The sequence below is a fragment of the Peromyscus eremicus genome, chromosome 2, assembly GCF_949786415.1.
Source record: "Peromyscus eremicus chromosome 2, PerEre_H2_v1, whole genome shotgun sequence".
In the NCBI taxonomy this organism is placed as follows: domain Eukaryota; kingdom Metazoa; phylum Chordata; class Mammalia; order Rodentia; family Cricetidae; genus Peromyscus; species Peromyscus eremicus.
In genome coordinates this window covers 114,776,320-114,789,397 of record NC_081417.1, presented here as the reverse complement: position 1 = coordinate 114,789,397, position 13,078 = coordinate 114,776,320, and the positions used below count along the sequence as shown (strand labels likewise).

At 45.3% G+C, this 13,078-nt stretch overlaps 1 protein-coding gene across 1 annotated transcript in view; it reads right to left on the bottom strand.

The window, feature by feature from the left end:
• Ror1 (receptor tyrosine kinase like orphan receptor 1) overlaps window positions 1–13,078 on the bottom strand; it is a 160,004-nt gene that overhangs the window by 25,116 nt on the left and 121,810 nt on the right. Inside the window, exons 6-8 of the mRNA XM_059255843.1 lie at window positions 8,124–8,251; window positions 5,940–6,257; window positions 3,923–4,168 (exon numbers count right to left, since the gene is read on the bottom strand). Of these exons, the coding sequence (XP_059111826.1) occupies window positions 3,923–4,168; window positions 5,940–6,257; window positions 8,124–8,251 (692 nt within the window). The remainder of the gene's footprint in view (window positions 1–3,922; window positions 4,169–5,939; window positions 6,258–8,123; window positions 8,252–13,078) is intronic.

Here is a 13,078-nt window from a genome sequence, read left to right as displayed (position 1 = left end):
CAAAACTAAAACAAAAATTGTTGGTTGGAAAATGAGAAATCCCATGATAATTTTGAAATTTCCTTAGCTTTGACCAAACTAGAGAATGCAAGAACATTCCCTTGAAATTCTATCCTATTGAGATGGAGAAGGAAAGTGACTCATTTCCAATCTGCCCCACACCATACAGCTCATTGCAGGATGAAGTTACTACAATTTTTTCTTGTACTCTCTGTGTGTGTGTGTGTGTGTGTGTGTGTGTGTGTGTGTGTGTGTGTGTATACACACACATACCATGGCATGTATGTGGAGGTCAGAACACAACTTGCAGGAGTTCTTCCACCATGTGGGTACCAGGAATGGAAACTTGTGGCAGGAGCCTTTCCCTCTGTGAGATGCCTTGTGAGCTCAAGAGTTCTTAAAAGCTGTCTGCTTGTCTGTCTGTCTATCTATCTATCTATCTATCTATCTATCTATCTATCTATCTATCTATCTCCACATATGCTCACATGTACAAACCACACAATTTAGAAGTCTGACTGTAGGTTGATAAGTGGGTCTACTTCGTTTTAGCTATGTGACCTTGGACAAGGCATTAAACATCTCTGAATCTCAGCTTTCTTAAGAATGGGGGGAAAAGCCTCCTTACTCAGAGGTTATAGAATTACTTACTATATTTTTTGGCTTATTCTAATGACAATAAATGGCTAATGTATTACTATTTAATATTGTTATTCTCTAGTCTACAATTATACAGTATAGAGAAAGGTTCTTTATTCTGGCACTGGCATTGTTAATATCATTCTTTACGTGGCTATTTTTGGTATCTTAGGGCACCTAATAGCACCCCTGGCCTCTACCTAATATATACCAGTAACATTCTTCACCCATGACCACAATGATAACCAAAACACCTGCAGCCTTTGCCAAGTGTTCTTGGGTGGCAAACTGCCCCTGGTTGAGGAACACTGGTGTAGAACAATGATCAATGGTCCTAGATGAAGGAGACTTGGTTTCTGTTAACAATTGGTGAACGTGGGTGGGTCCTTTCACTGTTCTGAGCCTTGCTTCCTCAGAGGGTAAAATAGAACTGGAGTGTTATGGGGTAGGTCAGGCACAGAGTGCTTGCCCAGCCTGTCTGAGGCCCTGGGTTCGATGCTGAGGCCCTAGGAAAGGAAAGGAGACAGAGTGGGAGGGAACAGTGCTGGAGAGTCCTCCTTTGTCTTTTATGCTGTTTTGTGAGGATGAAACAAAAGCATTTTGGGTGCACTATAGCAGTTACAAAGTAGGGTCCCCTTGTGACCGCTCTCTTAGAGGTGGGCTGCTCAAGGGCTTCTGAGAAGCTTTGGCATTTGCTGGCTTTCTTCTGACTTCCACACTAGGGAGCCACTGCCTCTCAGCAGCTTTTTATTGGTTACACGTCAAGGATTCCCTGTTCTTTTAATCAATGTATATGTGGTTTGGCTTGAAGAGTTCAAGAGGTACTGTGTTCTTCCAAAATGAAAAACAAACAACAACAAAACTTTAAACAAAAAATCCTAAGTAGCAAAAACAGTCTGCTTCTAGATTTAATGTTCATGTAAATTTACTGTTCATATGACAAGAATTAACCAGTACCAAAAATTGTGACTAAGCTATCTGCAAGTTGATATCAAGAAAGAAACGCTGGGCGGTGATGGTGCATGTATTTAATCCCAGCACTTGGGAGGCAGAGCCAGGGGAATCTCTGTGAGTTCGAGGCCAGCCTGGGCTACCAAGTGAGTTCCAGGAGAGGCGCAAAGCTACACAGAGAAACCCTGTCTCGAAAAACAAAAAAAAAAAAAAACAAAAAAAAAAAAAAAAAAGAAAAAAAGAAAAAAAAGAAATACTCTGGGTGGTAGTGGTGCACGCCTTTAATCTCACCACTCGGGGTCAGGGGCAGAAGCAGGTGGGTCTCTGTGAGTTCAAGGCCAGCCTGGTCTACAGAGTGAGTTCCAGGACAGCCAGGGCTACACAGAGAAACCCTATCTCAAAAAAACCTAAAGAAAAAAAGAAATACACTGTGCCCTTCCAGTATCACTAACTAATGCCACGAAATAATGAGATGCCACAGTCAGCAAAGTCTAGAAATAGCATGGTGGAGCCCAGAGATGGAGCCTCTTGTGGTTCTTGCATTTTTAAAAAATTATATTTGTCATAATACTTTTAGATTATGATGGAGGATGTCTGTCAGAAGAACACAACCTTTGGGTTGTCAGAGCTGCAAGCCGGAGACGAGTCCAGCTCTGTCAGGGTCTGGCTGTGGGATACAGGTAAGTCCTCTGACCCCTCTGAACCTCAGTGGCACACACCAATACCACTTTCTCCATATCCTGTTATGAGCTTTAAGTGGGGATGAGGTCACTGAGCAGCAGGCACCCTAAAGGCACACAGTAGCTGCTCTACAGATATGAGCCATCTGAAATATCATAACAGCACTTGAGTCCTTGAATTAGATCACAAACACATTTTGCAGTTTGGGCAAAGTGACTTTCCTACTTCTGAACAGCATTAGCTGGACGCTAAAGACCAGACATTCACGAGAGAATGTCCAGGTTGGCTGTGCGTGCTGCAAAATTCCCAGCACTCAAGAGATGAGGTAGGGGATTTCACGATTTCAAAGCCAGCATGGACTGCATAGCAAGACCCTGTCCTAAAAACAGAAAAGAATTCATCTGAAGGCATTATTCATCCAGATGGAACAAACCAAACGATGTATTTCTTATTAACAGTGTTTGGTCCAGGTCCCACCAAAATTCCTTTTCTGTGATTTTCTTCCTCTGTGCAAAAAGGCACCAAAGCCCAAAGCTCTGGATTCACCCTCGAGTCTTCTCTTGTATCCCACATCTGACCCACCAGTGACCCTATTATTGCTAGTTTCCAAATACACCCTGAACCTGCCCACAGGCCACTGCCTCCTCCGCCTCTCTTCCTGATAAAGTTGCTCTGTTTCAACATGTTGAGATGTCAGCCTTCTGCTCAGAACACTAATGTTTGCCCATGCCCTCAGCATCAGGCTTCCATCCCAGGACGCCTCCAGCTCACCAGCCTGCTGGGTCTGTTACCACTGGGACCTCGTCTATTCCTCCTCCTTGCTCTGGGACCCACTCCTTGTTCTTTGGGGATGTGCTAGGCCACTCTCAGGGCCTGCCTTTCCTCCTTCCCTGATAAGTGGGTTTACAATTAATGGCTTGGACTATCATCCATTCAGACACCCAGCTCCTTATGACCGTTATCTGTTTTCTGGGACCACTCATTTTGTTTGGTCCTACTCTGCAGCTGTGGCTCTGGCTTACTCAAGCAGTGACATCCCAGCTCACCCACTCACTGGGAAGCCCAGTCCATCTGGACACGAATACTAGGACCACAAAGTTGAACCAGCTCCAAAATAGCTCCAAACTCTAGGTTTTTCTCACATTTTCATCCCCTCTCTTACTCTATAATCATTCAGTAGAAGTGAACAAACTGACAGAAACTCCGTTTTTCTTCCAGAAATCTCTACCCTTCTGTACGGTTAGTAGTCAAGACAAAGATCACAGTGTAGTAGACTGCCCTGGGCGACTGAGCAATGACTGCAGATTCATCCTGCTTCATGGGTGATTTCAGTGAGACGGAAGAGTTTCCTCACCGCTTCCGAGACACCTGCGTGCCAAGAAGGTTCCCGTGTCTGTGGACATCCTGGGAAAACACCCTTTGCTACAGGAATGACTGTGATTGGCTATCTGACACGTGCCTCCGGAAAGCAGTCACCACAAGGCAAAGACTAAAGGTACTCCTCGAGAGGGGCACTGGTGCCTGTAGAGACAGCCAGGCTTCTGTATGATGGAGATGGTCTGTAATCACGAGTATGATCAACCAAATTCACTCTCCTAGGTCTATATTTGAAAGGTGGCAGAATACAGTAGAGCCAGTGACTTTTAATTACCGCATGCTGGGATGTCACACAGGTCAGACTTAAAGTTTTCGTCCAAGGTAAAGCACCAGGGAGCTTCCTTCTGGTTGCCAGGGTTACGGCAGTATGAGTGGCCTCCGTTGAGCTCTGGAAAGCGCAGGGCCGTGAAGCTGTGTGTGTGGGGGTACTGAGAATTCCACGGCTGGCACTGGCGTCCTGACTTGGTCACGCTGACCGTTCCCCGGTAGTCCACACCTGTGCTGTTGTAGCACTTGTGATCTGAAAAACATGAAAGAAAAGCCCAGACTGCTAGTCAGAAACAGAGGGGACCTCTCCTCCTTGGCAGCAGTTCGGGACCCTGCTGTCCCAGGTCTCCCTGCCATCCGGGAGCGGTGGGCCCTTCTCCCTGTTTGCTGGGCTCGGACTTGGCTTACCTTGTATTCACATTCCTGGGAGGATTTAAAGCTTACACTTGGGAAGAAAATGAGCCTGGCAGTGTTTTTAATGGGGAATACCAAAGAAATGGGCGTGGGGAGGGACCTGGGCACAGGAGGAGTTTCTTATGGTTCATGAGTGAGTGTCTCAAGGAAGATTCAAGGCAACCATTTTCTCCCATTCCAACTGGAGGTCGTAGAAACTGTGTGATTAATGAATTTAGGGGTAACTCACAGAACGTGTCATTTGGAGGACTAGAGGGGTGCAGTCTGTGTTTCAAGCAGAGTCGGGGCTGTTTGCGCTGATGGAATGGGCTGCCTGCCTGTGGGAAAGCAGGCTTTGGTATATGGTCCTTCAGGCCATAGACACTATCAAATAACCACAAAAATGGCATTAACCAACAAGAAAATTAATTCTAGATGAAAAGGACATGGGCAATGGGATAGCCTATTGTCTGGAGTGGTCAGAGACTAGGGGAAGGGAACGCACCTTCACAGGTATTTATCAAGTGTGGTACAGTATACACAGTATGAAACAGAACAAGGCACACTTGATACATTCCCAACTGTAGAGCTTTACAGCTTTCCTACTACTTTTTACAACATGCCTATCATCCCCAAAGCGAACTCCATATCCATCAGGCAGTCCCTCCCCCCACCACAGCCTTGAATCTGCTTCATGTCTCAACGAATCTGTCCATTCTGGACATTTCATATAACTGGGATCATGCAGTGGTTATGTGCTTAGTATTATTCTTTCAAGTTTCATCCAGTTATGAAATATGTCTGTATCTCATTCCTTTTAGGGATGATATTTCAATGTGTGCATATACCATCATGTGTTTTCATAATAAAAGGTTATTTTGGGGCAGGGCCTCTAGTATCCAAGGGTGGATTTGAACTCACAACCTCACAGTGTAGGGAAGGATGACTTCGAACTTCTGATCCTCATGGTCCCATCTCGAGTGCTGGGATAACTGACATACATCACCCAGTATACATAATGCTGGGAATGAATCCAGGGCTTTGTGCATGCTGACCTGTCACTCTACTAACTGACCTGCATCCTCAGCCTCTTTTGTGAGTAAGTCTATCATGAACATTCCTTTAAAAAGCATTTATTTTTATTTAATGTGTGTGTGTGTTTTGCCTGCATGTGTATGTGTGTACAACATTCATGCCTGGTACTTATGGAGCCAGAAGAGAACATTGGATCCCTCAGAACTGGAGTTAAAGATAGTTATGAGCTGCCATGTGGGTGCTGGGAACTGAACCCGGGTCCTCTGCAAGAGCAGCAAGCAAGTGCTCTTAACTGCTGATCATCTCTCCAGTATTGTGAACACACGTCTATGAGTTTACGTTTGAAGACCTGTTCCTAATTCTTCTGATGGAGTACTCAGGAGTGGAATTGCTGGGTCATCTGGTAATTCTGTGTTGAAGTTATTGAGGGAACCAGATCCTGCATTCTTCAATTGACTTCATGAAGCTTCTCTAAGGCAATTCTGTCTAACCTACCACAGAAGACTCAGGCATGGTATTCAGCTCCCTGGAAGGTCAGTGATCAGTGGGCACAGTCCCGACATGAACAGTTACTGTGTGTCAGAGCCCCCACTTACTTTTGTTTATAGGATCCGCCATGGGGATGCCGATCCGTATGCAGTTTGCAGCTTCTGGGCTCTCCGGCTGGGGAAGATCCTCACAGTTGGGCAACTTCAGCCTCATCAAAATCATGGGATTTGATCTGGCAAAAATGTACTCTGTCTGACACAGGACATTTTCCAGGACTTCACATTCATCACGACACAAGTCACGGGGCTTGGGGACAGATGAGGTTTCGTCACAGTATGGGAAGGCGTAGTGGCACAGGGAAGGGATGGCGAACTGGGAACACTTATCAGATAAATGGCTGGAGGTGCCAATCATGGTGAAGGCAGCTGAAAAGCAAACAGAGCTATTAACTCCCAAGGGCCAGGGTTTATCTCTGCCTTGATCCAGTCAACAGATACCAGGGAGAAACACACTGCGGGGAATCCGCTGGGCTCAAGCCCACAAGGCCAAGGCGAGGAGATTCATTTCAGATGTCTAAGCAGCTCACTTTCACTGGCTTGAAAAAATCATTTTGACTACAAAGTTAGAAAAACAGGATTGAATTACATATGTACCATTTCCTAATAAAAAGAATTAATTGGGTTAAAGTACAATATATTTTCCTTTTTCCCCCTACAAAGCAATAGAACTTTGTGTTTCACCCCATCCTCTTTATTAGTTTTGTGAGGTTCTAAGACATCCGAGAGCCCCAGCTCAGAGCTTGTTTTAGGATGGGCTTGAGCTGAGCATAGGACTGTGTTGCCAGGAGCTGCTGGGTGGCTTTGGACCACTTGCTTCATTTCATTGTGGCTTGAATACTTTCTATTCCATCTTCGGAAAATGAGGCAATGCACCGGAAGACCACAATTCAATTGTCCCAGAGTGCATCATAGGATCTCAGGGGTTTGTCAGCCTAACCTCACATACAGGGCATCTATGCCAAAAGGGGGACCAGCTCTGAAGGCTGCCCATGAGGCTGTTTACACTGTTTCCCAGAGTTCATTCCTAGGGACATTAAGCTGATAGCGTATTAACAGCTTCTGAGAAGCAAGGGCCACAGAGGCCAAATGAGTCTGGGAAATGTTGGGTCAAACAAAATAAAACTATAATACTTTCCAGCAAGCCAATACTCACTGAACATATCCAAAAGAGGGTTATTATACACCGATTACCAAATATTTATAGGAGAACAGCATTTATTTAATGTGTATTCTTATTTTAAAGTTTGTCCACGTGCTCTTGTACTGGGTGGAAACCCTGGGTTCAGCGTCTTCTCCCTGTTAGGTCTATGTCTGTTCTTGTTCTCAAAACCCCGAGGGCTTCCACAGAGGCAACTTCACCTTCCTGTCCTAGTTTCTGGTTCCACAGTTCCCCTGAGCTGCTTCTCAGTTCTGTCAAGCTGCTCGAAGAACAGTTTCTGGCCTTTTCTCTGTCTCATCATGGATTTCTCCATGTCTCTCTTAAATCCTCACATTTAAGGTAACAATTATGCATGCCCTTCAGAGGAACTTGTAGGATACAGTTATACTAAAATCAATTTGCCATTCATCTGGAATTCAGACGTAACTGGGTGCCCATGTCTGTATTTGCTAAATTTGGCAGCTTTTGTGAGAATCTCATGGAGGTCATTTTAACACATTGTCAAGGGCACAGCCACTGCACTCCCAAAAGGGGCATGAGACGGTTGTGACCACCATAACTAGGTGCAAAATGGTGGATGGTGGGCTGAGCCTCCCTCCCTCAGGTGTTAGGAAGTCCTTCACTGTGGTGTTCATGCAGAGCAGCAGTTTCCTGAAGTCTCTGTAACAACAGCTCTGGGATGAATGTTCTAGTCCAAGCTCGCTCCTTCTTAGTCTACGTCACATGGCTTCCAAATGCAAGCAAGCTCTGCGGAGGCAGAGCCATACCTGGCTCATTCACATTCTCCTATCCCCAGTGTCCAGTCTGGTCCCAGCACACTGAAAGCACTCAGTAATATTTATTGAGTGTTTGCATGAATGTGAGACTTCTTGAAGCTTCCTTTTCCTCCAAGACTAACCTCTAATAAATTATTTTAATGTAAATTCCAGAGCACAGACATCACATCTCATGCCTCTTTATGGTTCCACTCCCAACCCCCATGCTTAGCCTAATCCTCTGTCAGGAAAGGAGCCCAGAAAAACTTCTGGCGAGAAAAATAGTTATGTAAGTATCATTTCTTTGATGTTACCTACCTGTGATCTGATTTTCTATTTCCCCCTGCATATGCAAAGACTCCATATACACAGTGCGGTTGCCAATAAATCGTGCACATGCAATGCCTCTGTATGGTTGACAGAATCCATCTTCTTCATACTCATCTCTAAAAACAAAACACAGGGATTCTTAGCACAGAACTACCTAGGCACACCATCCATTCTGGTTGCGCAATGCCCAAAATGGCCACGAGGGGGCGCAGTTGGGCACCTTATAGTGAAGACCACACTTGGGGATTTTTTTTTTTTTTTTTTTAATTCAGCTCTCAAAACATCCTTTAAAACATCTGTTGGTCACGTTGGTCAAGTTTCCTACACCCCCAGAAAATCATCCTGAAGCGCAAAATCATTCTTAAATATGGGAAAGAACTTTTATTTTTGCAGCTGGTGGTGGGCTGGAAGATGATGTAGCCCTGAGAGGGAAGAGGAAGCGAGCTGGAAATCTGGGCACATGCTCTACAGTTTTTTTTTTTTCCTAAGTGCAGATTATTTCTGCTCCATTTGCTACAAAGGCGTGGACGCATCAGCCACAAGATTCACGACAACTGACATGTCAATTAGGAGATGCTCAGGATAGGCAGCTGATGCAGCTGCGAGTTAATGGGGACCCTTGAGTGTCACAGCTCCTCACTGGGTCAGACCTGTCCTGTCTACCTGGAAGAGAAGCCAAGCCAAGTTGTAGACCAAAGGACTTGAGATTAGCCACTAAATTCAAGGAACTCTACAGTGAACATCAGTGAAAATCGTATCTCTACAATCTGTAAAACTTTAAAAAAAGAAATAGCCACAAAAATTTTGGCTGCTTTTAAATCATAATAATAAATGATAAATAAAAATAATAAAAATAATAATCAATGATACCACACAGTGACAAGAATTCAAGACAGTGACCGGGATTCAAGATGGCCACTCCTTCCCGTAGAAGTCCTCAGTGGGGGTGTACACAGAGGGAAGAACCAGAGGTGGAACAACAGATTTGGCCACACTGAAGACTGCCTGCTACATTCTTGAGTTCACTTTGACACCAACTCTTCTCCTCTGGCTGTGGTCAACACCATCTCTACCCATTTGCCTTGTGTGGCTTCTTCTAAGTTAGAAGGCACGGTACCAAAACACCCTTCCTGTGTTCTTTTAGCAGGCTGGCTCAGACCTGTGCATCATGTGATCCTTGCCTTTAAAATAGAGGTAATGCTCACTGTCCTATAGGTATAAGCCATGGGACCCCATCAAGTAATAGAAAAGATTATTATTCGTGTGCTGATTTAGCAGTGCCGGTGACGGAACTAGGTCCTCATGTGCTAGGTAAGCACTTACCATTGAGCTATGTCCCCAGACAGGTTTATTTTGTTTTTGAGACCAGTCTTATTATGTTGTCCAGCCTGACTGTAACTTGTAATAGTCCTGCCTCAGTCTCTCAAGGGACTGGGAGCTACAGGTATGTACTACCATGACTGGCTGCTATACAAGTCCCTTGAGACTTCAGAGATGGTACATTATTGTCATTCAAGTATTTACAGTGGGTCCAGAGGCTACTCATTCAAAAAGGAGACATTGACTAAGCGCCTAATTTTTTTTTAACTATGGTTGGGAGCAGAACTGGACTTCCCCACCTACAAGTTTCACACCCCTAGGAGACTAAAAGGCTCAGGATAGCTGCCAATAAGTGTACAGCTATGGAATGGGACACTTGTCTTCTGCAGCATCCTCCATTCATTCTCTAAATGACTTGATTTGAAGGTAAAGATGGGCAAAGCATCTCTGCCTTCATCCTGAAATAGTTTGTACTGCACAGCCTTTGAAACCTAGCCTCAAATACACGATCAACCCGCACATCTACCTGGGAGAACGGCCTTGAGACTCCAGGGCTGCACAGTCCCTCACGTACCCCACGTGTTTACTTTCATAAATCCTACAGTAATGGTGAAGCCTTTTTGGCTTAGATCTTACCTGAGCTGTAAAATTAACCCCACTTTTATTGGGTAACTAATACCGTAAACCTATGGGGAGAAAAACGGCTCTGGATGACCTCAAGTTGGTTTCTGGAAACCTAAGTACAGAGACCAGAGTCCACCCCTGCACCCCCTACCACCACCCCTGCTAACCCAGGCCTTGCTTTTCTATCCTTCCACACTGGTGTCGTTGTGAGAACAGTTTCCCTCCCTATGTTAAACTCTCAAGGCCTCCATCTATTCTCTTGGGAAGATAAAACCTTGGAAATGCCTCCAGATATAAATCCTTAGCCCACTGGGAGTTCCCACAGTTTATGAGTGAGGCTTAGGCTAAACTTCTTACCACCTTTCCAGTCCCAGACTGCTACAAAGACCAAATAGCTCTTCTTCTTCAAACTAAAGCGAGACACGGCTCCTTGGCTGCCCATGTCTTACCAACTGCTCACAGTTGCAGGTGTACTGGGCTATTATTATCATTATTATTATTATCATTATGATGCCCAGAACTTCTGGGATTCTCTGGGGGACAGGGATTTTTAAAAATCCTAAACCAAAAGAGCCAAGTGAGTGTGTAATGCATCTGAACAACGTTTCAGCCTTGATGTTTCAGGCACACTGGAGGTGGCTCAGCTGGAAAAGGCACTTGCTACCCACAGCTGGGTCATCTGAGCTCTACCCTTGGGACCTTCCTGTCGCACCATGAAGGTAGAAGAAGAAAGTTGATCTTACAAAGTCATCATCTAACAAGAGGAATGTGGTTAGCCATGCACATCACATACACCCTAACAACAAAACAGGATTTTTTTTTTTTAAATCTCTTCTGGGAACTTGGAAAAGATCAGTGCTTGCCAGTGCTCAGGCCCTACCTCCCACCTGTGAGGTCAGACTGTCTGGGGCTGAACTTCTGGAAATGGCTTTTCTCCATCCAAGCAGTGCCTGCCCAGCTCCTTTCCTCAGAGAAGTTAAGTGTTTTGTTGCGATGTGCAAAGGCAGTAAGTGGTGCAGCCAGGTTTGAGGCTGTACTTTCAAGCCCAGGCTGCTTTCCTATGTTGTCAGGTCTGTAACAATTCTGTGCCTCGGGACTGCTGGGAATTCAGTCTACTCACAGATAAGATTTTATGGCAAGTTTTTGTTTTGTATGAGGCACTGCCGATTTCATACACTTATAAAATCGATATCAAGCCATTTAGTAGACAACAGGCTTATGAAGAGTGTAGAGATGTGAACGCTCCCATTTTGGAAAAGTGGGAGAGCTTAATGAGGGGCAGCTACGTACAGCCAGTTCCATGCTTGTCTGAACTGTGAACTTTGCAGTGTGAATAGCAGCTGTGGGGCCTGCAGGTCTCCTAAAATTCAAATCCCAGCCACCCTTTTCCTTTGCATTTAGTAGTAGGCTGTCTCCCAACATGCACTTCTCTTGATTGTGTCCCCTACTTAAAAACAGGCTGCGATCCATCAGGAAGCAAAGGACATTGGGAAAGGGTACCAGGAACCCACTGCTGCCACCTGGAATGCTGTCTGGATGCTGGGTGAGAGGTGCCCCGTGTCTTTCAAAGGTCCTTCAGATGCTGGGTCACCAGCTCTGGCCACCATCCCAATTCCTATGTGGGATCCAGCAAAGCAAGGGTCTACCATTCTCCAGTGTGAGATCGGATGGACATGGAAGGCACACAGAGGAAGAGGGCAGCGGGTGGACTTCCTCACCTGGATGCTCCAAGGCAAAGGAAGGTAAGCTGCTCTGAGATACAGATGGTACCAACCAGTGCTGGCTGGACTGCCTGCCCCGTCCCGCTCTGCCAGCTGGTCTTTGGTGCAAACTTTACTCTTGCAAGTCTCAAGCCACAGTAAGCTGGTTTGTTTAGGTGGTTTTGACCCTACGGCCTGAGATGTCTGTCCCCTTTCATCTTGTCGCCACCCAGGCGCATCCTCAGAACTCTCCTGGGAAAGTCGGGCACCTCCCACCTTCCACTAGCGCCTTGACCGAACCATCCCTGTGAGTTCTGACTGCATGTCACGGTCATCAGCAACAGTGCTCACCCGACCGGGACCCAGCAACAGGACTGCAGCAGACTGACCTTGACTGCCCACCCTGGAAACTCTTCAAATTGCAACTGATTTCTTCTTCATCACACTACAGGGGCAGGGGTGCATCTGACAGGCAGTTGCTGAATGGATTCTGGCTGATAAATTTCATTCTAAAAGTTGCTTTTTGGGGGAAACATGATCAGTTAAAACTCACAACTTTTCTTAGTGAGAAGAAAATGAATACAGAAGTACTTTGCTAACTCTAGAGCATAACCTAAGAGATTGAGAATTCATAAAGCCTTGTCCATACCGTTCACAGCAGCCAAAGGGTGGGGGACATCTCAGCGTTAATGAGCAGGTGAATGGATAGACAAAATGTCGTGGATACCTAGGGTGGAATAGTATTTAGCCGTATAAAGGAAACCTGCTATACTGTCACAGAGTCCATAGTATATGATTTATAGGGAACATTGGGAATAGGTAATTTCACAGGGACAGAAAATAGATTAGTAGTTGCCAGGGGCTGGGGAACTGGGGAATCCCTTACCTAGAGATGTCAAAGTCCTAGACCATTGAATGAAATTTCTCACTTCCAAATGGTTCGTTTTATGTTGTGTAAAGTTCACTGAAATTAGAAAACAATCTCATATGTATCAAGGTAGAGCATTGCCTGGGAGAAGGTGGTGGCTGGGATTTCCAAGGTCAAGTCAGAGGAGGCTTGACTGTGGACCTTTTCCAGGTTCATCTGACTGAGACCCTGGGTACAGAACACAGCTAGATGGGAGGAATAAGATCTAGTGTCCTCTTTCACAGTGGGTTGGCTCCAGCTAAGTGACTTCTTTTACAGTTCAGCATAGCTAGAAGAAAGCATTTTGAATATTCCCAATACAACACTGAAAATGATAAATGAGACCCAGGGTCTGGTCTGATTGATCACTGTACACCATCTACATGTATTAA